The following is a 24,801-nucleotide window of genomic DNA, read 5'->3' as shown; positions in this document are numbered from 1 at the left end:
GGCTCCTTCACATACGCACCGGGCCCCGTCTCGTTGGCGGCAGCGAGGGCGCTCAGCCAGCTGCCCCCGCCTCGGGTCACACGAGGCGAACTTTCGCGCGGACATTCGGAAGGCCGTTGGTCGAGGAGCCCTCGCGCATTCCAGCAGCCAGAAGAAGACAGAACTGGGGAAAGGGCTCCCGCGTCTTCCCTTTGGGCTGCCGGGAAACATGCCTCCTCCCGCGCTGCATGCTGGGAGTTGTAGTTTGGGCGCCTCACCTCCCCGGCGCTGAAGATGTGGGCAAGCTGGAAGGGCTCCTTCGCGAAAGCCGTTGGCCGAGGGGGAAAGAGGGGGCTTGCGGGCGGCGCAACAGCCGCTCCTCAGGGAAGGTCACTTTTGCGCGTCCCCCGCGGCCCGTAGGGGCGGGCGGCGGCAGCAGCAGCCCGGAGACAAACAAGAGAGGCGGAGCTGCGCTGGGCCCCACCCGGGTGCCGGTGGCGGCTCTCGGCTCGCGTCTGCCGAGCGCGGGGCGAGGCGGCTTCGTGGGGACGCGGCCCCGGCTCCCCTCCTTCCCTCAGCGGAGGCGGCTCCATGCTGCCGGCGGCTCCGTCGCGCCCCTCAGCCAGAGGCCGGACGAGGAGGCGGCGGCCGCCCGGGGGGCCTCCCGAGAGCGCCCCGAGGCCGCCGCCCGAGGCCTGAGAGGGACCCCCGCCTGGAGTCGCGCGAGGGGAGAATGGCGAACCAGCTGGTGATCCTCAACGTCTACGACATGGTGAGTGGGCGACGGAGCCGGCCGTCGGGGGCCTGCCTGCCTTTATCCCCGCCACGTTCAACTCTCTCACATTTCCCGGGCTCTCTCTCTCTCTCTCTCATCTTTCGCCCTGGGCTGCTGCTGCTCTGCCTCCATAGCTCCTTCCTTTCCCAAACGCCACAGGAGTATCCTTCTGCGGCTCCTCGGCGCTCACATGTTTCCCCCCCCCCCCTCTATACATTGCTGCAACAGCAGGATTCTGGTTTAAATGCTCCTTTCATTATCCCCTTCTTGCCCTGGAAAGGTACAATTTGGAAGCGAGGGAATTATTAAGGGCTCCAAAGTTACCGCAACAGGTGTGTGAATTTTCAGTTGCCTCTCCTTGTGTGTTGGATTCGTGCCCATCTCCAGCTTTGGTACTTTGAGTTGATCTTTGTGATGCCATGCATACAAAGAAAGAATGATAGTGTTTTAATAAGGATCTATCAGAGTTGGCCAGAACACAATCCTCAAGTTTCTTACACTCTGAATTGCCTTGAGGACTAGAGCCTTACACCACCATTTTTGCATGTACAAAGACCCTAAGCTGGTTGCGGGGGGGGGGGGGTGACTACTTAAAAGATCAAACGATAATTTCTGGACACAAGTAGAAACATAATATCTTTTCAAACAGGTTAGCACTCGTGTAGTCAGGTGGCCTTAAAGTCTAAATTATAGTACTGTACTGTACTGGTTTATCATGTGGGGAAAACATTGGAGATATTTAACTCCCTGTTGCTTTTGGCTAAAGTGTTGCAATCTTTTACTTTGCCAGCTCATAAATGACACACACCATTCCTATCTAGTTATCTGACTTCTTCAGCATTGCACAACAGCTTCTTAAGAATTGCAGAAGGCCAATGTGAATTGAGTGAATTGACTGTCAGAACAGAGGTGAGGAGACCTAGGTTCAAATGCTTACCCAGCCATGAAGGCTGGGTTCACTATCTCTCTGCCTAAACTACCTCACATGAGTGTTGTGGAGATAAAAGAGGGATTGCAGAGAAATATGTATACCCCCTTTAGCTTCTTGAAAGAATGATGGGATATAAGTGTATTTTTAAAAATAACTTGAAAAAATACAGATAGGACAACTTTGATGTTGTTGTCACAGTTTTTTGAATGAGTGAATGTTTTTATTAGCTGCAAATTTCTACAGCTCAAAGAGTAAATTTTCCCTATTGTTTAAGTTCAAATAAATTAGTTTAGCCAGAATGGCATTGGATAATAGGTGCACAGTCTATTGACATACTATTCACCTGGTCCTAATGTTTTATACCTTGACTAACAAGCAGCTGAAGCATGGGTTGCCCCATGAAGTAAAACAATAGAAATACTTAACTAACTGACCAATCACATCAGTTCACCCCCCCCAAAGTCCTGTTCCTCCCAAGCAAAGTCCTGTGCCCCCTAACAAAAATCCTGGCTACACCCATGAGCTGAAGTAAAATACCTAGAAAACAGGGTAGTTAGTTGAAAGTAGAAGAAAATTGTGACATCAGAAACTTAAAGGGCTGGAACATTTAAAATGAGTTGGAACACTGAGAAAGTGCTAAAGTGCACAGAAGGGCACTGCAGCAGAAGCCAGGAGGAGACCAAATGAGACTCAGAAGCTGAACCGAGAGTGCAAGTTGATAAGTAGTGGCTTGGATAGGGAAACAATCCAGAAGACAGGGCTGGGAGCATTTGTCGCTGCTGCTGTTTGTTTGTTAGCTCTGATATGTAGTTACTTAAATTGTAAAGTTAGGGCTGGATTCAACTTGTGCTAGCAGAAGGCAGCACAACGAGTCCCGCTGGCACAATGGGGCTTGTACTGATGGAGCAATCTTAATAGCGTAACATTGAATTCCACCCTTAGTTTTAATGAAAACTGTTCAACTTGTATTACTAAATCCTTAAGCATAGTTGCTGTAGGGGAAAAATCAGTTTGAGGTCTTGCATCTCACCACATTCTTAAGTGCCATGTCACTCCTACCAATATTAAAAAAAGGTTGAGCTAGTTAAAATTCATAAGGTTAAAGGGCTACTTAGTGGAGGCAACCAGAGAAAAATAAAATGGCCACTTGGTAGTAGTGGCAGAGATAAAAAGCGGTGGGGTGGTTTGTCTGGTTTGCTTTCTGCTTTTCCTTCTCCCAGTGCAGACTATAACCCAGGCAATTCATGGAGATTAAGACTGCTAGTCATTTATGGCTTTTTTACCTCCAGGGTTGGAGGGAGTGCAACTCTAAATATCAGTTGCTGGGGATCACAAGCAAGGAGTGTCCAAGGAGTGTCCTTGTGCTCATGTCCTTGTTTGTGGGCTTCCCAAGGACAAAACAAAATGCAGGATCAGATGGGCCTTGGGGTCTGATTTACGTCATGAAAGTTTGCTATCTCTCCAGCTATCCCAGGCATCACCAACGTTTTTGGGCCTAAGGGAACATATGCAAATCTAAGAAACTGTTATGGGCACAACACACACAAACACATGCACACAAATTCACAGAATAAAAATAGCTAGAACACCTAAACACCCCTGCCAAAACAAATAAAACAGACATGAAAAGAACATTATTTGCACTCATACAAGCAGCCCCTGCAACCAGAAAGCCCCAAACCTTTATTTTTTTAAAACAAAAAATTGGGATAAGGGAGTCTTGGCAGCAGCTGGAGAGGTATCTCAGGGTGCCATGGTGCCCATGGGCATCACATTGGTGACTACAGAACTAACTTATTCTCTTTTGAGGATGAAAGGAAGGAACCCCTGCATTCCTCTTAGAAGTGAAATGTTGTAATTAATAAACAAATACAATTCTCTCCCCTTTGCTTAATCTCATTTGTAGGTGCCAACTCCTAGAGGCTGAGAAGACTTTGCCCCCCCCCAAATATTTGAGGGGGCTGGGGCCGCTCAAGTTGATGGGCATTGTCATTCAAATGGTGTGCATGTACTGCAACATATGATTGATTGTGCAGGGCATGGCTTAACTGCCCACCCCCCAAATATTTTATTCAAGTTGGCACCCCTGATCCCATTGCTTTTTATTCCCCCCCCCCTTACACTATTTTAGGAGTTTTGTGTATTGCTACCAGAATATTCCTCTTTATCTTCTTAAACTGCTGCCGAGTTCTGCTTCTCTCTCCTGTTCCATCCCTCTACCTGGTACTGTGTTGTCTTCTGTATGACACACGGATAAACACTTGTTGCACCAGACTTGGAATGCAAGAGGGTGGATAAAAAAAACAAACCCATCTTCCTGTGGGAGCCTTGGAAATCTATTATTTTTACATTCTTCAGAGTAATTGTGACCCAAATGTAGTAGTGGTGTATATATTGGATTCTTGTGCATTCTTCCAGAAGCTGTCTACTTCCCTGAGCATGCTATCAGAGTGAACAAATTCACTGCCATGGTTGCTTCCATGTTACAGAATGCACATTATTTTTTTGTTTGCATGTTCAAAAACAATGAGAATTATTTTTCAGAAGCAAGAAAACCTTGCTGCTTTTGTAATCTTTTTCCTGTTGTATTTTGCTTAATTCCATCCATTTTTCTTCCTCCTTTCCTGGAGGGCTGTTTGTATGATTATAAAGTGATTTAATTGCCTTCTATAATGCAACATTTGCCTAGTTCACAAGAAATTAGATGCAATGGACATCTAAGTTCTCTTCGTGTCCCAATCTTTCCAAAATGGCTATTCTGACTAATTAGTAATCTTGGCAATAATCTACAATTAGGTAATAGTGCAGCCTTGTGGGTCAGCCCCAGAAAGGAACTAGCCTAGCTAGATGGTGGACCGAGATGTGTTTTGTGAGAGCCAGTGTGGTGTAGTGGTTAAGAGCGGTAGATTTGTAATCTGGGGAACCGGGTTCGCGTCTCTGTTCCTCCACATGCAGCTGCAGGGTGACCTTGGGCCAGTCACACTTCTTTGAAGTCTCTCAGCCCCACTCACCTCACAGAGTGTTTGTTGCGGGGGAGGAAGAGAAAGGAGAATGTTAGCCGCTTTGAGTCTCCTTCGGGTAGTGATAAAGCGGGATATCAAATCCAAACTACTACTACTACTACTCCTCCTCCTCCTCCTCCTCCTCTTCTTCTTCTTCTTCTTCTTCTTCTTCTTCTTCTTCTTCTTCTTCTTGTGAAATTCATTGTGTGAGGTATACCGTAACTTTCAGTGCATGGCATTTGGGAGACAAAAGCAAGAAGTGCTCTGATCCCTTGTTGTTGGCAAATTACTATCCACTATTTTTTGTTAAACTGTAAGTAGTTAAATGTATATGCGAACTGAGAATCCTAAAGCTATTACATAAAGACTGCATGAAGAGAATGCTCTGTAAAAGTCCCAATATGTGAAAGTCCCCAGAGTGTAAACTAACACCTAATGTACAGTGGTGCCTCGCAAGACGAAATTAATTCGTTCCGCAAGTCTCTTCGTCTTGCGGTTTTTTCGTCTTGCGATGCACGGTTTCCCATAGGAATGCATTGAAAATCAATTAATGCGTTCCTAGGGAAACCGCCTTCAGACCAGGTCTGGGGACAGTCTGTCCCCCGACCTCTTCTGAAGGCTGGGGGGGGGACAAGGGCTTTTCTTCCCACTGCCAGCCTTCAGAAGGCTGTTCTGAAGGCTGGCGGTGGGAAGAAAAGCCCTTCTTCCCACCTCCCGCCCCGCAAGCTCCGGGGACAGGAGGGCTTTGCTGCCGACCGCCAGCATTTTAAAAGCCCCTGCTGTCCCGGGGCGATTTTAAAATGCTGGCGGGCGGGAGCGAAGTCTCCGCTGCCCCGAGGAGATTTTAAAATGCTGGGGGTCGGCAGCGAACGCTTCGCTCCCGCCCGCCAGCACTTTAAGATCGCCCGGGGCAGCGGAGAAGTCTCCGCTGTCCCGGGAAGGCAGGCGGGGGGAGCAAAGACTTTTGCCCCCGCCTGCCTTCAGAAGAGGTCCAGGACCTCGTTCCGATGCCCGGCGGCGGGGTGAGAGGTTCCCGCCCCACCGCCCGGCATCGGGGCATCGTTCCGATGCCCGGCGGCGGGGTGCGAGGTTCCCGCCCCCCCCGCCCCGCTTCGGAGCAGCGTTCCGAAGCGGGGCGGCTGGGGCAGGTGTTCCCGCCCCCCCGCCCCGCTTCGGAGCAGCGTTCCGAAGCGGGGTGGCTGGGGCAGGTGTTCCCGCCCCCCCGCCCGCTTCGGAGCAGCGTTCCGAAGCGGGGTGGCTGGGGCAGGTGTTCCCGCCCCCCCCGCCCCGCTTCGGAGCAGCGTTCCGAAGCCGGGCGGTGGGGGCAGGTGTTCCCTCCCCCCCGCCCGGCTTCGGAGCACCGGGAGAAGCGATCTCCCCGCAGCCCCGTGCTTCAAAAGAGGTCCGGGGGCAGCGGGGAAGAAGCGCTGCGCTTCCCGCTGCCCCCGGACCTCTTTTGAAGCAAGGGGCTGCGGGGAGAAGCGATCTCCCCGCAAACCCTTGCTTCAAAAGAGGTCCGGGGGCAGCGGGAAGCGCTTCCCGCTGTCCCCGGACCTGGGGCTGCGGGGAGAAGATCGCTTCTCCCCGCTGCCCCTTGCTTCAAAAGAGAAGACCCGCTGTCCCCTGGGCAAGCTTCGTTTTGCGAAGCAAGCCCATAGGGAAATTCGTCTTGCGAGGCAACTCGAAAACGAAAAAACCTTTCGTTTTGCGAGTTTTTCGTCTCGCGAGGCGTTCGTCTTGCGGGGTACCACTGTATTCCCTAACTTTGAACAGTGTATCCTGTATCAGCAGAACCTCCCAAGTAAATTACCTTTGGGTACAGCTGTGACATATTGACTGATTACAGGGAGACTTACAAAGCTAGAGTGAGGGTGTATTGCTTTGTAGCAAACAAAAAAAGGCACACGTCTACTAGTTTATTTTTCAGTTTGTAGTATGACTGGTTTGGGTTTTCAAAGATCACCTAATGCAATCTCTTGTGTCTAATATGCTCAAAACATATCCAGTTTTTTCCCCCTATCCCTTGTTCAACCTTTCAAATTTATTTTCTATCCAACTCAAGCTGGATTTAAACTAATACCACTGATAAAAATCACACATTTTTTCAGAAATGTGGAGTAGCTAACCAAGAAGGCACATCCAAAAATCTATTTAAAAGGATATACCCAAGTTATTTAAGCAGGCACTCTGTGCCATTTCCAAGACAAGCAGTGAAGCTTCCTGATCTAGCGGTTGGGGGGCAGTTGCAGTGCAAACAGAACCCACCAACAATGCAATCAAGAAAATTTCATCTGACTGCCTATTTAGACTTTTTTCAAACATAAATTGTGGTTTAGCATTATAGGCAGTTTCATGTGAGTGTCAGGTTTGTACACTCGCTTCTGGCATTGCTGTGAGAAGTTTAGAAGCATCCAGTCCCATTCTCTGTGGAAAAGAAATTCCTCGTTGGGTGAATCACCTTGCCTATTTCAGTTCCTGTATCCCCTTTCTCCACCCATTATATGACTTCTCTTAATGTGCTGTTAATTACAAGTCTTCCAAAAGAAGCAATGGGGCCAGACATCTGCCATGATCCCACCTGGGTGACCATTTTTTCTGTAAGCACTTTATTACCACAAATAGTTCCCTTTTACAAATTAAGTCCATGGCAGAGAACGTAATTTTCCTTGTTTGTAGGATAGTCTGAGGGAACTACTAGACCTAACAGGACTAATGCAAAGGTGGTGGCATTTGCAGAAGGTCTGGACTCTGAGCAAGAGCTGTGGGGTACATTTCTATTCACAATTCCCTGCTGCCCCTGCATTTCCCATGCAGCTGAGTTTCTTCTAGTCTCAATTGTACTTTATATTTGCTGCATGATACTCAGTTTTGCAATCTTCATACATTTAAAGACATCTTTTCAGGGACTGTTTTGGTCCATACCATCAACATGGCTAAGCTTTCGATTCAGGTACAGAAGGTAATTATTTGTAATCACCGTGCCAGGGCAGGGGGGGACTAATCCCCTCTCAGTGAAGTTCTTATAATTTTTCTAGTAGATTGGCTGCAGATTCAGTGGAACACAAATTCCATGGGTTTTTCAGAACGGATTACAGTTGTACTTATTATTGTTTTATTGTTCAGTATGTGCAGTTTCTGTAACTTTGAAAACAAACACATGCATTATGTTAGTGTTATTTATCAGTCACAGGTATTTTTAAGGAGAGGCTTCTTAACACAGTTTTAACACCTTGCGCACCATACAGTACTGCCAAGACAGGATCCCCTCCCTGTTTTTGTGTCCAGCCGCCTGTGTTTTGTGTAGCAATGTTAATAAAGAGACAAACACTTGTAGACGTAAAGGTTTAATCAAACAGCTAAGCATTGCCTCTGAGCTGAACCAGAAATGAACTTAATATTTAATGGTCCAGCTCTGCTAATAACTGATATTTCCAGTGGTACATGAAGCCATCACCTTGTTGAACCTAAGTAGGTCCAGGTCTCATCAGTGGATGGGAGGCTGCTTGGAAATAACATATTTAGCAACTTGGGTTCTGTGAAGGAAAATAGGATATAAATATAATAAAAATAAATAGTTTTCTGTCAAATGCAATCCAGTCCTGCCCTTTTGTACCCTGAAGGTTCTTTCAGTTCAGAGCTGTGGTCCTGTTGAGGCTCCCACTCATTAAAGGGGCAGGGGAGGTATTTTTTGCCCATTCAACCTCACCACTGTAGCCTCATGCAGCATCTTTAATTCTGCTCCAGCTCTCCAGAGCACATTTTAAGAGAATACAAGAGGCTGCAAGAGGAATCTGCAAAAATTCTCTCCCCTTTTTCCATGTACAGGGCTGACTTCGTGATTAGAAAACCGTAATCACAATCAGTTAAGTTTCCCATTTTCCTTTTTAGTACTGGATGAATGAATACACTTCCTCTCTCGGAATTGGAGTATTCCATTCAGGAATAGAGATATATGGCAGAGGTATGTATCACACTTTAATCTTACATTGGTGCAAAGAAGCAGCTAATGTACATAGGACATGTACTGGGTGGGTGGGAGGGAGGGAGGAAAAGAGCAGTGTCTCCCTCCCTACATTTCACCATCTTATTTCTGCAACAAATAATCTGACTGTTCATTCATGGTGTAGATCAGTATTGGGAAACCTGTGGCTTTGCAGATGTTGTTGAACTCAAACTTCCATCAGCCTCAGGCAGCATGGCCAATGATCAAATCCGGCAGCATCTGGAGGATTCCTCTCCCATGGTTTCTGCATATATTGGCCTCAGCGTAATTGTTATGGGAATTTAAATCAGTGTTCTCCAAATGTAATGTAAACTTTTATATAAATATATAAAGCACTGACATTTGTACATATAAACTACTTTATAGCAGTACAGTGGTACCTCAGGTTAAGTACTTAATTCGTTCTGGAGGTCCGTTCTTAACCTGAAACTGTTCTTAACCTGAAGCACCACTTTAGCTAATGGGGCCTCCTGCTGCCGCTGCACTGCCGGAGCACGATTTCTGTTCTCATCCTAAAGCAAAGTTCTTAACCTGAAGCATATTTCTGGGTTAGCAGAGTCTGTAACCTGAAGCGTATGTAACCTGAAGCGTATGTAACCTGAAGCGTATGTAACCTGAGGCACCACTGTACTTCAGTTTTAACCTACAGCTGATCAAAGCATGTCTATAAAATCACTAGAAGTGAAAGTCCTACTTACAATGAGTTGTGCATAAAATCCTGATTTTGTATTTCAGAATTTGCTTATGGTGGACATCCATACCCTTTTTCTGGAATATTTGAAATTTCTCCAGGAAATGCATCTGACTTGGGAGAAACATTTAAATTCAAGTAAGAAGTTTTTTCATTTATTGCTGTAGCCCAAAATATGTTTGGGTGATTTAGATTCAGACGTCTGTTGACTACAACCTGCTAATTTTGAATAGTATGTTTCGAGCAACCAAAAAGTATCTACCCACTGCCTCTTAATATGAGATATGGAACTTAATGTAATGATTAGAGTGTTGGAATATGGCCTAACCTACCTCACAGGGTTGTAGAAAATTATTTTTATATATATATATATATATATATATGCAGGTTTTGGTGTCCTCGGGTGTCTTCCCGTGTAAAAGTTGGGGTGTCTAGGCGACGTTTCGACGAGGTCTCACTCGTCATCTTCAGGCTGGTGCTTTCGGCTTCTTGTTACTGGAACAGAGCAGGATCTCAGTGTTTGAGTTCCTATAAATACTGTTGAGGGGGTGTGGTGTATAGCCTCCAATGTTCTGGGCAGAGAGGAAGTTCCCAGGCTAGTGTGCCTTTTCTTCTTTTGTTCCTTAATTACTTGAGGGATATCTTGAGTGATTTCTTGAGTGATATCCTGAGTACCACTTAGGTGGGTCATTAGGTGTGGATTAGTTGCTAAAGTCTTTGTGTCTTGACCTCTTGAACTTTGTGAAGAGTTTTTCTGAGAAGATGGCTGTACTGCACTTAGTTGTGCTCTGGCTTGGCTTCGTGTATAGGGGCGAGCTGTGGTTTTGTGGCCTGTGTCAGCCAGATCTGTGTAGGGATTGCAGGGGGGTGCAGCATCCGGAGGTGCCACCATGGTTTGGCTACTGGATGGTGTCTGTAATTTATCTGTGGAGAGGGTCTGGGTTTGGGTCTGGTGTGGTTGATTGGTGATGGCGTTCTGTGTGCCTCTGGATCTGGTGTCAGTTTTTGTGGGGAGGGCTAATTTCCAGATGTCTGGCAAGCGGGATGTGTCGTCACGCTTGTTCATGTTGTGAGGGTGTTTCTCTATCTCGATGGCTTCCATGATTATTCTCTTGTGGTGATGTTCCATGTTAAAGAGCAATTTGGAATCTGCAAAATTAATTTCGTGTCCTGTTTCTTTCATGTGTTGGAAAAGAGAGGAAGTTTTTTCTTCTTTTTTGACGGCATTCTTGTGTTCTGCGATACGTGCATTTATTCGTCTGTTTGTTTGTCCAATGTACGTGGCTGGGCAGACTTTGCAGGGTATTTCATAGACCCCTTGGTTTTCCAACTGGATTTTATCCTTGGGGTTTCTGAGGATATTGGCTATTTTTTGGTTGGTGCAAAAGGCTGTTTTGATATTGTGTTTATGGAGGATTTTGCTAATTTTATCTGTAGTGCCCTTGATATAAGGAAGGAGGGCCATGCCATTGTTTTCTTCTGTGTCTTGGTTTTTGGGGGGTGTTTCTTTTTGGATTAGCTTCGTAACCCTGTTTTGCTGGTATCCATTGGCAATTAACACATTTGAGAGATTCTGTAACTCAGTTGTCAAGTGGTCTTTGTCAGCCAGGCGTTTGGTTCTGGAGATGAGAGTCTTGGCTACGGAGTTTATTTGTGCAGGGTGGTGGTGTGATTGTGCATGTAAGTAGCGGTTGGTGTGTGTTTTTTTCCGGTAGATAGTGTGTCCTAGGGAGCCATCAGGTTTTTTGTAGATTAGGACGTCAAGGAAGGGAAGTTGGTTGTTGGCTTCTATTTCCATAGTGAATTGTATATCAAGGGCACTACAGATAAAATTAGCAAAATCCTCCATAAACACAATATCAAAACAGCCTTTTGCACCAACCAAAAAATAGCCAATATCCTCAGAAACCCCAAGGATAAAATCCAGTTGGAAAACCAAGGGGTCTATGAAATACCCTGCAAAGTCTGCCCAGCCACGTACATTGGACAAACAAACAGACGAATAAATGCACGTATCGCAGAACACAAGAATGCCGTCAAAAAAGAAGAAAAAACTTCCTCTCTTTTCCAACACATGAAAGAAACAGGACACGAAATTAATTTTGCAGATTCCAAATTGCTCTTTAACATGGAACATCACCACAAGAGAATAATCATGGAAGCCATCGAGATAGAGAAACACCCTCACAACATGAACAAGCGTGACGACACATCCCGCTTGCCAGACATCTGGAAATTAGCCCTCCCCACAAAAACTGACACCAGATCCAGAGGCACACAGAACGCCATCACCAATCAACCACACCAGACCCAAACCCAGACCCTCTCCACAGATAAATTACAGACACCATCCAGTAGCCAAACCATGGTGGCACCTCCGGATGCTGCACCCCCCTGCAATCCCTACACAGATCTGGCTGACACAGGCCACAAAACCACAGCTCGCCCCTATACACGAAGCCAAGCCAGAGCACAACTAAGTGCAGTACAGCCATCTTCTCAGAAAAACTCTTCACAAAGTTCAAGAGGTCAAGACACAAAGACTTTAGCAACTAATCCACACCTAATGACCCACCTAAGTGGTACTCAGGATATCACTCAAGAAATCACTCAAGATATCCCTCAAGTAATTAAGGAACAAAAGAAGAAAAGGCACACTAGCCTGGGAACTTCCTCTCTGCCCAGAACATTGGAGGCTATACACCACACCCCCTCAACAGTATTTATAGGAACTCAAACACTGAGATCCTGCTCTGTTCCAGTAACAAGAAGCCGAAAGCACCAGCCTGAAGATGACGAGTGAGACCTCGTCGAAACGTCGCCTAGACACCCCAACTTTTACACGGGAAGACACCCGAGGACACCAAAACCTGCATTCCTGTACCCGTGAAAATCTACGAAAGCAAATATATATATATATATATATATATATATATATTGATATTGATATATATTGATATACAGTATAAAGCACTAAATAATTTTAACAGGCCTGTGACTGCATAATAAATGATTGATGATACATTTGTATGTACACAAATCTGGATTTACAGAGAGATCTCATGGATAAGAGCAATGAAGTGGTAGTGTAAAAGTAGTGAGGCCTCGTGGCATGAAGTTCAAAAACAACCAGAGAACAAAAGCAGTGAAGTTCTATTTTTAACACAATAAGTTTTGAAGGTGTGTGCATGCTGTCAAGAGCAAACGGGGAATAAAAACATATCCAGTCTGATTTGCAACAACTTTCTCTCTCTGCAACCGCCTCCACCCTCTTTTATTTTAGAGAAGCTGTTGTTCTTGGAAGTACTGACTTCATGGAGGAGGATATAGAAAAAATTATAGAAGAACTTGGAAAAGACTTTAAAGGAAATGCCTATCACTTAATGCACAAAAACTGCAATCACTTTTCTTCAGCTTTTTCAGAGGCAAGTATTATTTGTTCAGCATGGGCAAATGCTTGCCATTACTTTTATAAACACTTTAGTACTTGTAGGCTACATAGGTTACATATGTAATATTAATGTGTTTTCAATCAAGGACTTGCTGGAAATAAAATGGTAGCAGCAACACTTTTCACTGCCACCTCCAGAGAGGAAGCTCTGTGGGTTTTTAACCCTGCTAGCCAAGTTATGAAGAAGAGTGACCTTGTAAGAGTAATAAGCCATTCTTTCTCAAAAGCAAATGGAGACCTTAACTTTTCCCCAGTTGTTTCCATTCATATAATTGGAATGTACAAAACTGCATTTTATAAAGCTATACTTTACATATAAATGACTCATACAGAAAACTGATAATTGTAATTTTCATTTGATCATTTGAACTTTTGAAACAGCATTAATGAGTCACTAAATGATTTGTCATACACTTACTCTTTATCTTACTTACCTGGGAGTTAGCCCCATTGAACTGAAATAGAACTTCTGAAATGGCATGGCAAGGATTGCACTGTTGGGGTAAAAAAGGTCATTCAAAAATATGTTCAGTTTTTGATGCCCAGCTTACTGTTATTTTCAGAATGGACTGAGTTCGATATAGTATTTGTTTTGCCTGTCTCACAGGTAACATCAGGAAGGGTTCATATTCACTGTACTATAATTGACAGGCATTTCAATTCAGTGATCTGTATTTCAAGTATAGAAACTGACACGTACTAACAAAAGCACTGGATAACTTGTGGCATTTCATATAGATTCTCTGTGGAAAAGAAATTCCTCGTTGGGTGAATCGCCTTGCCTATTTCAGTTCCTGTATTCCCTTTCTCCAAAGTTGCCTACCAAAAGAATGGCTTACACCTGCAGCTCTTCAGTCAAGTGTAAGCCAAGAGCTTCAGGAAGAACTGGAAGAAGCAGAAGATGCAGCAGCCTCAGCTTCCTTGCCAAAGTCAACGTCAGGGGCAAGAACTGGACATCATGCTAAAATATAGGTTTAGTCCAAAGTTCCATTACACTGAAGCCTTTGGAAGCCTTGTCAGTAACTGACTTCATTACAGAACTTCAGAGAGTGGCCATTTTAATGTCTTTGGTATGCAATTGATTCTCCAGCTCAAGATGATGGTGTTCCACTCAGGATTTTATATGTAGTGGGGAAAATGTTTATGGGGCAAATGGGAAGGACTTATGGTGGAGCTGCTTTCTTGATTTTCATCTAATCAGCAAGCCTGGACTAACTGAGCAGAGGTTAAACTGTTTACAGTATTGTGTGCTGCTGTTTACAAGTCCCACAGGGACACCTGCCATTGAAAGATAAATTTTAATCAGCTCAATTAGGCCTGCATGACTTCATCAGCCTCAGTGGATGAATGAGCAGCTTTGTTTGTTGCTACCTTGGAATTGGGCAGGACAAAATATTTCACTTCCAACTGTTGCTGATAATGAAGCAGGGAAGGATGAATACTATGTGTAAACAGGGTACATAATTGTCAATACAAAGAAATCTGTCCTAGTAACCAAGGAGGTTACCTTATAGTATGTATCTGAGAATATCTGTTCCTAAAACTGTGACTTCTCTGTCAGTTTTTATCCACTCATGCTGAGTGAATTAATATTTTACTACAAAGCTGAGTGTGTTCTGTGGTGTCAGATTTCAACCTCCCTTTTGCCTCATGTTTTTGTCTGACTTAGAGATGCAAAACGTCATTCTGAACATCAACAGTTTCCCCCCATTAAGATCAAATAACAGTGCTGTTTCACATTACCTAGAACTATAGGAGGAATACAGATGAATCATGCAATTAGACATTAACATTAGATAACATAACATGGTAACATTTGGTTCATGACTGAACTCACTTTAGCAGTGTGAGTTTTGCAGCTAACTTAACCAAATGTAAGTTGCTGCTTAAGAGAAGGGTCTCTTAATAGAAACATGAAGAGAAATGGAAAGTGTTTTGTTTAGTTTTCCATCAGCAACATTCAACAATTAGAGGGAATGCAAAGGTTTTCTCCAGCTTCTGTGTTCACAACAGAACCAATGACAGATATAGGTGAGTTACCCAGATGTTTCTTTTAGTGACACAGTTTTCTTAACTGTTAGTCTAATAGCAACTATCAAAGACAAATTGCATTCATCAAGATAACGGAGGAATTCATTCTATTTGGTATCTTTCCCCAATGTTAGCATGTCTTCTTCAGGAAGAAGAATACAGTAGAATTAATAACAAATTGGAATAGGTTTTAGATTTTTATTATACATGCTGCCTTAAGGATCTTGCATTTAACTGGGAAGAGGCCAACTGGAAATTATGTATAAACAAAGGTCTGGTGAAGAATATGTAAATAACTCTTACATGTGGTATTACATTGCTGGGTTTGTTGAATAAACTCTTCAGAGTAGATGACACAGTCAGCTAAATTGGGAGGTATTTTGTTGCTGCACATATTGGACAACCTGAAGAAAAGAGGGCTGGTTAATTTGTTCATAAATTTACATTATGTTCTGGCATATTATTTTACAAATACAATCCCACTGAAGGTATAAAAATGGTATTGTTTCCAATTAAAAGGGCATTAGATATTTTTCTAACCACTTCAAGTTTTTACATACACTCATTTGAGGGAGACTTTGTTGTAAACAATACTCAGGTATGCAACATTATCCTGTTAAAAGTCAAACAATAATAATTCTCAAAAATGTGAAATAATGAGCATGTTCCATATTTTAACCAACCTTTTTAGTAAGAAACTAAATTATCTTTAACAGTGCCATTATGATTGCATTTTAACCATTCTTGTTTTGTCAGTAGCCAGCACAATCTGCTTAAGCTGCTAGATTTTTTTGATGCCACATGTTTAACCCTACACTCTTTGTTCTTTATACTTTTTGATTAGGATTCTGAGAATTATACCCTTATGATTGACAATCTACTCACGATTGCCAAATTATATAAAGCATTTCTTAGTAGAATGACAATGGGATAGAGAGGATTTCTTTGAACTGCAGGTGAAGTGGAAATGGAATTTTCCATCTCGGATCTGAAGCTGTTAATGAAGCTCAAATGTTAACAAGTTGAGCTCTGATCCAGAGCCGTCTGTGTGCTGAAATGCACACAGCATTCCTCCATTTGAAAACCTCCCAACTTATTTCAGTGGAAGGGGCAATTTGGTGAACATATGTATTGACACTTAAGGAATTATCACCTATGTTGAGGCCCTTGTGAGGAGTTATGAAGTACTTGTGCCTACATAGGATTGCTGGATTTTGGTAATTCTGTAGCTTGTCATAGTTGTTTGGACAAACATTAGGAACTAGATTAATCTCCATCAATTTTTTATCAAAAAAAAATTGGCCTTGTTCTGCTCATATTCACAGCACTGTATATGATACGCACATACTTTCATACACATCGATAGCATGCAAGCAATGCAAAGATATACATGACACAGTAAGTACAGTCATTTTTTAATAAATAATTTGGTGGTTCATTTTGAATACGAGTTCCCTGTTAAGCCATTTAGTAATGATCATAGCCCCATGAACAAACTTACCATTTGAACCTTGAATTTGGTACATCTTATGAAGTGGTGGTAGTCTCATATCTTACCACATGTGCTATGCTCGGTCTCCACTTGATTCTTTAAAACAAACAACCCTGCCAAAGGCTGTTCTCAAAGCAATAGTTCAAGTTACCTTTCACCAGCATTACTACCCAGCAGGGAGTACACTGTCTGCCAGTGGCCAAAGTGTGCATTTAAAAACTATAACACTATTCTCAGCTAAGAGAATACTGGATATCTGTGGGGCTTTTCCAACAAAAACAAACGGGTAGTAGAAATACATTCAGGGTTCTCTGATCTGTCAAATTCCTAATACTTGATTATTTTTCTTTAAGATAGATTACGGTTGTTTGGTGTTCTGTCTTACTAAAGCCATTTTTATTAAAATGTCACCCTTTATTCAGGAAGCCAAAAATAAAATGCTACATTTTTGTCAGTTTGCATCAGTAAACTGTATAATGGTTTGATTATAACAATGCAGTGGGTTTCCAACATGCAATAGAATTGTAATCACAATTGATAAGAAAAATTTCACTTTTAGACAGTTAGATACTGAATTTTCACTGACACTTTTTGTAACTTAAGATAAGTTTACTGTAATGCATAGTATTTGTATGAAATAGTAAGAGAATTTGACTTTTGTTACTTTGACATGTCAAACTATTATAAACTTGAATCCATCCATTTATTAAAGAGAAGTTTTTTATAGAACAAATTGCATGTGTTCTGTTCTTGTCAATTTAAATATTAGATTTCAATTCCACTTCTTTATATACTATTGCATTATTAAATCTATTTTTATATTTTGGGTTAAAAGTATTAACATGCAAGAGTGAACAAAGGCTTTCCACATGGCAATATTCTTTTTAACGGGTTTTTATTAAACAGAAGCAATACATAACTATATAAACTATATAAGGTCTTTCAAAACAATCCATATCCAGTGCCATACCATGATGAAGGGGTGATCACTGGAGAGTTTCAAATTAAACTATTTCAAAAGAGACAACAGAGCAATGGGAACTGATGGCGGGGTACAGGGATTGCTAATGTACAAAAAAAGAGAAACATAACATTTATCAGAAGATTCACAATATTTATTCTTATCTAGATATCAAAGAAAAAAAGGAACGAACAAGAATTTCTTGGACAAACAACTTGCTTTAAGATGTTTTTGTGGGAAAATACTAGAAAAGCCAAAAATGTATTGCATCCTGGTACAGTACTGACATTCATCAAAAGCACCTGGCCTCTTCAGCATTCTACAGTGGTACCTCAGGTTACATACTTAATTCGTTCCGGAGGTCCATTCTTAACCTGAAACTGTTATTAACCTGAAGCACCACTTTAGCTAATGGGGCCTTCCACTGCTGCCGCGCTGCCACCGCCCGATTTCTGTTCTCATCCTGAAGCAAAGTTCTTAATCCAAGGTACTATTTCTGGGTTAGCGGAGTCTGTAACCTGAAGCGTATGTAACCTGAAGTGTACGTAACCCAAGGTACCACTGTACTTTGAGATGGAGGGAGAGACACAACATTTTCATGATGGTATTGGGCAACTATCAACTCCCAACTGAAACACAACAGACCCATATGCAACATACCAAAAGGAATCTAGGCTAACATACAGCTCCAAGATACAGTGGCAGGTCTCTGGTAAAAAGGATGGACCTTTCCCGAAAGGTTAAAAGCAAAAAGCAAGTCAGAAGGAACCAAGAGGAAAATGAGAACAAGAGTAGAAATTTGGAGGACAGGATGCAGAATGCAAGAGAAATGGGGGGGGGGGAGAGTTATAAGTGACAGTTGGAGAGAGTGAAAGGAGCAAGATGATTAGAAAAGAGCAGCATATGGTAAAATAGAGGGCATAAAAAGATCCTCCAGTTCATACACAGAAAAGGAGGATGGGAATAGAAATAGAAACAAATCAACCCCTGCCTTTAAACAGAGAGGCAGCTATATGATGCATCAGATGCCAGGAAGATATGAGGGTAGGGGGGGAAGTGGCAGAGGAAGCCAGATCATCTAAAATGGGTGAGGGTCCTTGCCTCCCAAGTGCACAAAGCTTTGCACATTCCAGTTGCCTTTTGTCATCCTATCTTCTGATCCCACCACAGAATGGAACTAGCAACGTTTGATCCAGATGGAACAGTTACTTGTCTCCTGCAGTAGAAGGTACATGCACAGCACATTTTAGCATCTTTGAACTGGCCTTTCATTTACTGTGAAGTCACTAAAGCAATAGTGATGTCATCAGCTTTCATAGAAACAGAATACTAATAATTCTTGGATAAAAAGTTGCATTTCACTGCCAGATATATATTGTCCTTATCCATGGAAATCTATCAGTTTAAAAGACAAAACAGTGTTATGAGGTTAGTAAAAAAAATTTAACAGATGCCTAATGATTAAAGTTTTGACTTAATCTACAATTAATAAGATTTTCCTGTCCGTAGACTTTGAAAGGAAAACACCAACTTCAAGCAGAAAGACCTTCTGAAGAATAATGGAATTTATTAATATGAGTGTGCTAGAACTGTCAGAAAAACTACCTCAGCTAAGAGAAAATGTCAAGAAACTGAATGACAGATTCATGGCTTTGCTAAACATCAACCCAAAAATGCAAAAAGCAAAAGTGGGGACTAAAGGGTACACCAGCAGTGATAACTACAGGTACTTTAAGCTATTTTTTAGAAAAAACCAACAGCTTAAGCAATACAAGGAACTGAAAGACAGACTTGAAAATAAAAAAGACAAGAAAGATTGGAGCAAAGGGAAATTTGCTGCTTTGCGGAGACTGTTTAAGAGGCTAAGCACCTGGGGAAGCCAACATAAAGAAGAAATAGATGAAGATCAGGAACTGATTCCACTAGATTTATTTGATGTTTCCTGTGACACAACATAGGTTATATGAATTTTCCTTACTCTTCCCCCACCCCACTTCTATGCCTATAAAAATAAAAAACCCACCATCTCTGTTTAGATTGAAAAGAACAAACTGTCCAGCTTTTCAATGTTATTAATGTACAGGACCTATTTACTGGGGAAGTGATGATGATCTGGGCTGGCTTTAAAATAAGTTTGAGAGAAATGCTATGAAACACGTGATTAGTGCACAAAAGCTTGGGAGCTTGTATAGTTCAGCAAAGTAACAGGAAGCATGCCCTTTGAAAATACTATCAAGACTGATAACATAACAGGTATTTGCATAGAAGTCAGCGTTGCCACCAACACAAAAGGCTGTTTGTGGGAAAAAGCTCTGCATCCAGCCTCTATGCTGCACACACTGCCTGGAGTGTGACCAGTGCTGCTAGTTTAAGTAGCACAATCACTTGGGGGGCTCCATTCACATATTTCTGCCTTCCTGAGAAGCTGTCAGCTTGGATGGCACTGATCACGTCAGAAGAGGGAGCTAGTTCAGAGACTGCAGGAGCAGTCACTCAGCCTCCTGTTACATTTACAGTTTCATAGTTCGTCATTCGCCAGCTTCCATTATAATTAATACATTCCTACCACATGTAAACCTTCTATTTGGACTCAGTGTTGCCCTGAGGAAGGGCAGCTTTACGAGCATTAGTTGACACTGCCTGTCATTGGCTCTTTCCACCTCCTGTTGGCCTCTCTAACATCTACCCCACCTGTCCCAATGGGCACCAGCTACCACTCACAACGTGTATGCTTGCCACCCAGAATGGCTGGAGCAACCCAGTCAGATGGACGGGGTACAAATATAACAGCAACAAATGCACACTTTTCCCCTTTTTAAACTTTAAGTTATTATGTGTCCAAATATTATACAACCATTGTTGCAAAGCATGATTACATAATTGTTTGGAACTTTGAAATTATTTTGAAACAACAAACAGAGATTTGAAACATTGCAGGTGTCAAAGCATAACTAAGCAGTATTATGACTGCAAGCAGAAGAAGCAGCTTTCTCTCAGTTCAGTGCAGATACTGTAGCAGGAACCCCCACCCCACCCCAATCATTCTGTTTGTATAAACTTCACACACACACACTACATACGCCACATTTCTGTTATAAATTCATAGAAAATCAACCATACATTGGATTTGCACTGTTCCATTTTTATTTTTACTCCATATGACAAGAACTAACAAAGGGGGGTGATTTAGTCCTGGTCAGCCAAATCCCTTCACTGTCTCAGCACATAAACAGGAGCCCTGCCCATGCCAACCCTGATGATCCCAGACAGAAGACAATCAAGATCACAAAGAACCTGCATATGGGAGTGGATTCAAACAAAGGACACTGATCAGATCTTCCCTCAGGGGGCAGGAAACTGCAAAATCCCCTTTGTCTCCTAGAAATTCCTGGAAGGGGAGGGGGGAAAGGAGGAACCAGCCAGGTGACAAGACACTCAAGTTACCACCAACTCCTCCCACAACCCCTCCTTTCTGTAATGTATGCCTCCCTCAACCCCTCCTTTCTGTAATGTATGCATGATGTTTCTGGGGGTGGGCTAGGCCTAGAGGAGGGGAATTTCAAAAGTTTTTATAAGACCTTGCACACTATTCTTCTGGGTCTTTTCCTCTCTCCTGCACGTGAGGGGAACACCCTGTTGCAACAGTTCAATAAAGGCCAAGCCTACAGGCTGCTGTTTTGCTCCAAGTTATCCTGGTTGGTGTCTTTGTTTTGTCCAAGGGAGCCCTCGGATTTTCCTGCAACAATACAAAGACCATACTTCCACCCAAAGTAGATGAATGTGGGTCCACAGCAGGCTCACCTCTAAAATTATGTCATCAGGATGCACCCTGAGTAAAATGAAGAGACAATCTACATTTTTTTTAAAGCTACAGCATCTTCACAGACAACCACCAGATGGCATATGGAACTAACTTTTCATTCATTGCAGATACAGTATGTACTTGAAATCTGTATCTTGCAAACGTCAGAAATCTTTTCAGTCAAATAACTTAGGCAGTCCCCTGTAAATATGCGTTTTTCCCCTAAATCTCTGGGCAGTGCTGCACCAGCAAGTGAGGAAGTCACTGTAAAGTTCTTCTCTCCTCATTCCACTGATTTTCTGTCAGCTGTCAGTCACGCTCATGTAAACAAATTTACCTTGCTTTTCCAAATTATTCAAAATAGGAAGTATGATACAATAAAATAACCTCTTTACATTTTCTTGTAAAAAGTCTAGTAGTCTGTTTAATATATCTTATATAACTGCTAAGAAAAAGTCATCAATGTATTTTTAAATGAAAGGAAAAATGTATTTATTTTTTGGTTACACTTCTGTGTCTAACCCAGTGCTTTTTTTCTGCGGGTATGCAGGGGGACGCATACCCCTAAGCATTTTGTGAATCTTTGAACTTTGGTCCATTTACTGTATTTATTTTTCCCAATTTAAACTATAAAATGGTGAATTTCTTGAGTCAAAATGAGAGTACCCCTAAACATTTTTAAAGAAAAAAAGCACTGATCTAACCCATAGTATACCAATCCATAATCCAGGCATAAATAATTATGTTTATATTAAAATTATTTTAAGCCCTATGTATTTTTCAGTTGAGCAATATATAACTGCATGATATAAAATAAAGGATTATCTACCTAGTCCTCTGTACAGCTCCAATACTGCTTTACCATCACCCTGTTTCCTTCTATTTCATACTGTGCCACAGAATAGCAACAGAATAACTACAGACGAAAGCAAAGAAAATAAAATTTCAGTATCACTTTTCAGGGCTTGTGAGGGCGATCTGGCTGCGACATCTGTCACCCCATTGATCGCCAGGGTTGATTCGGCTGATCTGGCTGGCTAGGCGGGTGTCCCTTCCTCCCTCACCACTCCATGTGCGTCCCTCCCGAAGCTGCGCTCTCGGTGGAAGAGGACGACCATCCCAGATAGAAGGAGTGTACCGTTCTTCGGTCAAGGGTATACGATAGCTGCGCTCCCCTGCTAGAACCTCCAAACAAAGAAAATAAAATTTCAGTATCACTTTTCAGGGCTTGCAGTTCTTTTTCTCATAAACCACAAGTAACACATCAGTGAAAGTAATAATACAGAACTAATGAAATTATTACAGCCGCTGGCATGCAACCTACTAGCTTTTTATGTGAGAAAAAGAATAAGCACTATTTCAGTTATCATAACTTGTATTTTGATTACTGAAATAAGCTTTAGGATTTGTTTATTTTGATTACTGAAATGAGCTTTAGGATTTGTTTATTTTGATTACTGAAATGAGCCTTAGGATTTGTTTCCTGTGGTGAAAGGTGGGGGGGGGGGGAAATGTAAGCCTAGAAAAAAAACCCATCATGATTCTTAAGTAGAACTATTTCCATACGCAAATACAAAGAAGTAAAACTATTTTAACTATTGGGATAATTTTTGTGCATATTGGATTTTGACACTGTAGATTCCTTTTCATCAGTCACTAACCTATGTAGTTTTTAAATACGAAACACAGCAAGAATCAATTATATCCCTTTGCTGCACTCCCAAGTGACCACAAAGTGTAGGGAAAGAGGCTTTGTGCTGGCCAACCCGCAACGGCTTCTTCCATCTGCCTTCAGCCCTAGGAGCCTTCCTAAATTGAAGGGTAGCTTCTCTCTAGCCAATAAATAATGGTACTCAACTTATATCCTCTTGGCTTTTTTTACCTCGTACTCCATAGAATTACAACATGGTAGAGTTGGAAGGGATCCTCAAGAGTCATCCAGTCCAATCTCCTGCAGTGAAGTAAATTTTGTTGCCTTGCTAGTAAAAAAACAACCACCACCTGCTGTGTTTCTCTGTAGTTGTGGTCTCACAAGGATTCTGTGTGTTTTTCACTTATGTCTGGAGGCAGATGTGGGTCACTGATGTGTTTTATAGAGGCCAGGACAGTGACGGATTTATATAAGCTAAACAAGCTATAGCTTAGGGCCCCATCTCTTGGAGGCCCCCCCAAAAAAATTAAAGGGGGAAAAAACTTTGATAAAATACATATTTTGTTATGTGCAAATGGCTTTAGATACCTGTTAGGTCCATAATACCTATTAGGTCCATCACCTTGCCAACAAAGGTCCGAATAGTTAAAGCTATGGTTTTCCCAGTAGTGATGTATGGAAGTGAGAGCTGGACCATAAAGAAGGCTGATCGCCAAAGAATTATGGTGCTGGAGGAGACTCTTGAGAGTCCCATTAACTGCAAGAAGATCAAACGCATCCATTCTTAAGGCAATGAGCCCTGAGTGCTCACTGGAAGGACAGATCGTGAAGCTGAGGCTCCAATACTTTGGCCACCTCATGAGAAGAGAAGACTCCCTGGAAAAGACCCTGATGTTGGGAAAGGTGGAGGGCACAAGGAGAAGGGGACAACAGAGGACGAGATGGTTGGACAGTGTTCTCGAAGCTACCAGCATAGGTTTGACCAAACTGCGGGAGGCAGTGGAAGACAGGAGTGCCTGGCGTGCTCTGGTCCATGGGGTCACAAAGTGTCGGACATGACTAAACGACAACAGCAGGTCCAGAAATTACGGTACCATATAGCAAATATTCAACAAAAAAAACAGTGACAATTTGCTGTTGACAGCTGGACATATAAAGGGTCCCATTGCCTTCAGTAGCTTAGGGCCTCATCAAACCTAAATCCGGCCCTGGGCCTGGACGTACGTCATACTAAGTGTTACTGTGCTATAGGAGGAGATCAGGGGCTCTTTGCTCTGCCCTTGGTGGTTCTGCTGCTGCTAAGCCAAGGTTTGCTTTAGGGAGTCATCCAAACTTGGGCTCTTCGGGGGTTGTCATTTACAACTGCGAGGGAGGGGAGGCTGAGAGAAATCCCTACGGGGCCTTTACAGGTGGGTCGTCCCAGTCCACCCCTCGAGTCCCCACACCACGCCCATGTTTCGCGCTTTCGTCTCGGATCTTTTCAAATTCACATGCCCGCCTTTCCGCAGACGAGAATAAAGTCCGTATAACGTGAAGATTCCTTCCAGAAGAAGCAGCAGCAGCCGTCGCGGCTTACTTGAGAGAACGTCCCTCAATTTTTTGGCCAGCCTTATTATGAAACACTTGCGGCCGCCTTGCCGCCAGGAACGTGGCTGGCCCGCCAGCCGCCCTCGTTAGTCTTTAATTGCTGCTGGTTTATCCTGAGGCGCTCCTCCCCCCGCCCGCCATTAGGCGCCATCAAACACCCTGACGCGACGACGTTCGTGGCGGGAGCCGGACTCGGGAGCGCGCGCGCGAGGCTGCTGGTTGGGAGGTGGGGGAGAAGGAGAGCGGAGGGAAGCGGCGCGCTCCCGCGCAGGCGCGCGCGCTGCTCCGTGACCCATCTCACTGAACAAAGGATTCCTTACTCGAAATCTCCTCTCCAGACCTAAAATGGCGCCGGCCCTCTCTCTCTCCGAGCACCATAGAGATAGAGGAGGGGCCATACAGGGGAAAGGAGTGGGAGGGAGGAAAAACCCCGGGCGGACGGCAG

The 24,801-nt window shown here is 43.1% G+C and overlaps 1 protein-coding gene and 1 long non-coding RNA gene across 5 annotated transcripts; one reads left to right on the top strand and one right to left on the bottom strand.

Moving 5' to 3' along the window:
• The first annotated feature begins 5 nt into the window (after positions 1-5).
• On the top strand, positions 6-17,088 carry DESI2 (desumoylating isopeptidase 2). Its single transcript, XM_081905847.1, has 5 exons — positions 6-751; positions 8,576-8,648; positions 9,426-9,519; positions 12,665-12,806; positions 13,571-17,088. Exons 1-5 carry the CDS (start codon positions 713-715, stop codon positions 13,802-13,804), a joined length of 582 nt encoding a protein of 193 aa, XP_081761973.1. The 5' UTR covers positions 6-712; the 3' UTR covers positions 13,805-17,088.
• On the bottom strand, positions 15,168-24,761 carry LOC309366907. 4 transcript variants are annotated; one of them, XR_014166905.1, is made up of 4 exons: positions 23,939-24,670; positions 21,948-22,034; positions 17,326-17,419; positions 15,168-15,267 (listed from the first exon to the last, which is right to left on the bottom strand). It is a non-coding gene; the product is annotated as an uncharacterized lncRNA (long non-coding RNA). The 4 variants fall into 4 exon arrangements; XR_014166904.1 differs by lacking the exons at positions 21,948-22,034; positions 23,939-24,670 and adding an exon at positions 24,677-24,761; XR_014166906.1 differs by lacking the exons at positions 21,948-22,034; positions 23,939-24,670 and adding an exon at positions 17,977-18,049.
• Between the last annotated feature and the right edge of the window lie 40 nt (positions 24,762-24,801).

The sequence above is a fragment of the Podarcis melisellensis genome (assembly GCF_964234715.1).
Source record: "Podarcis melisellensis genome assembly, chromosome: 3".
Lineage (NCBI taxonomy): Eukaryota > Metazoa > Chordata > Lepidosauria > Squamata > Lacertidae > Podarcis > Podarcis melisellensis.
The sequence above is the reverse complement of the archived record's forward strand: the minus strand, read 5'-3'. Positions and strand labels throughout refer to the sequence as shown.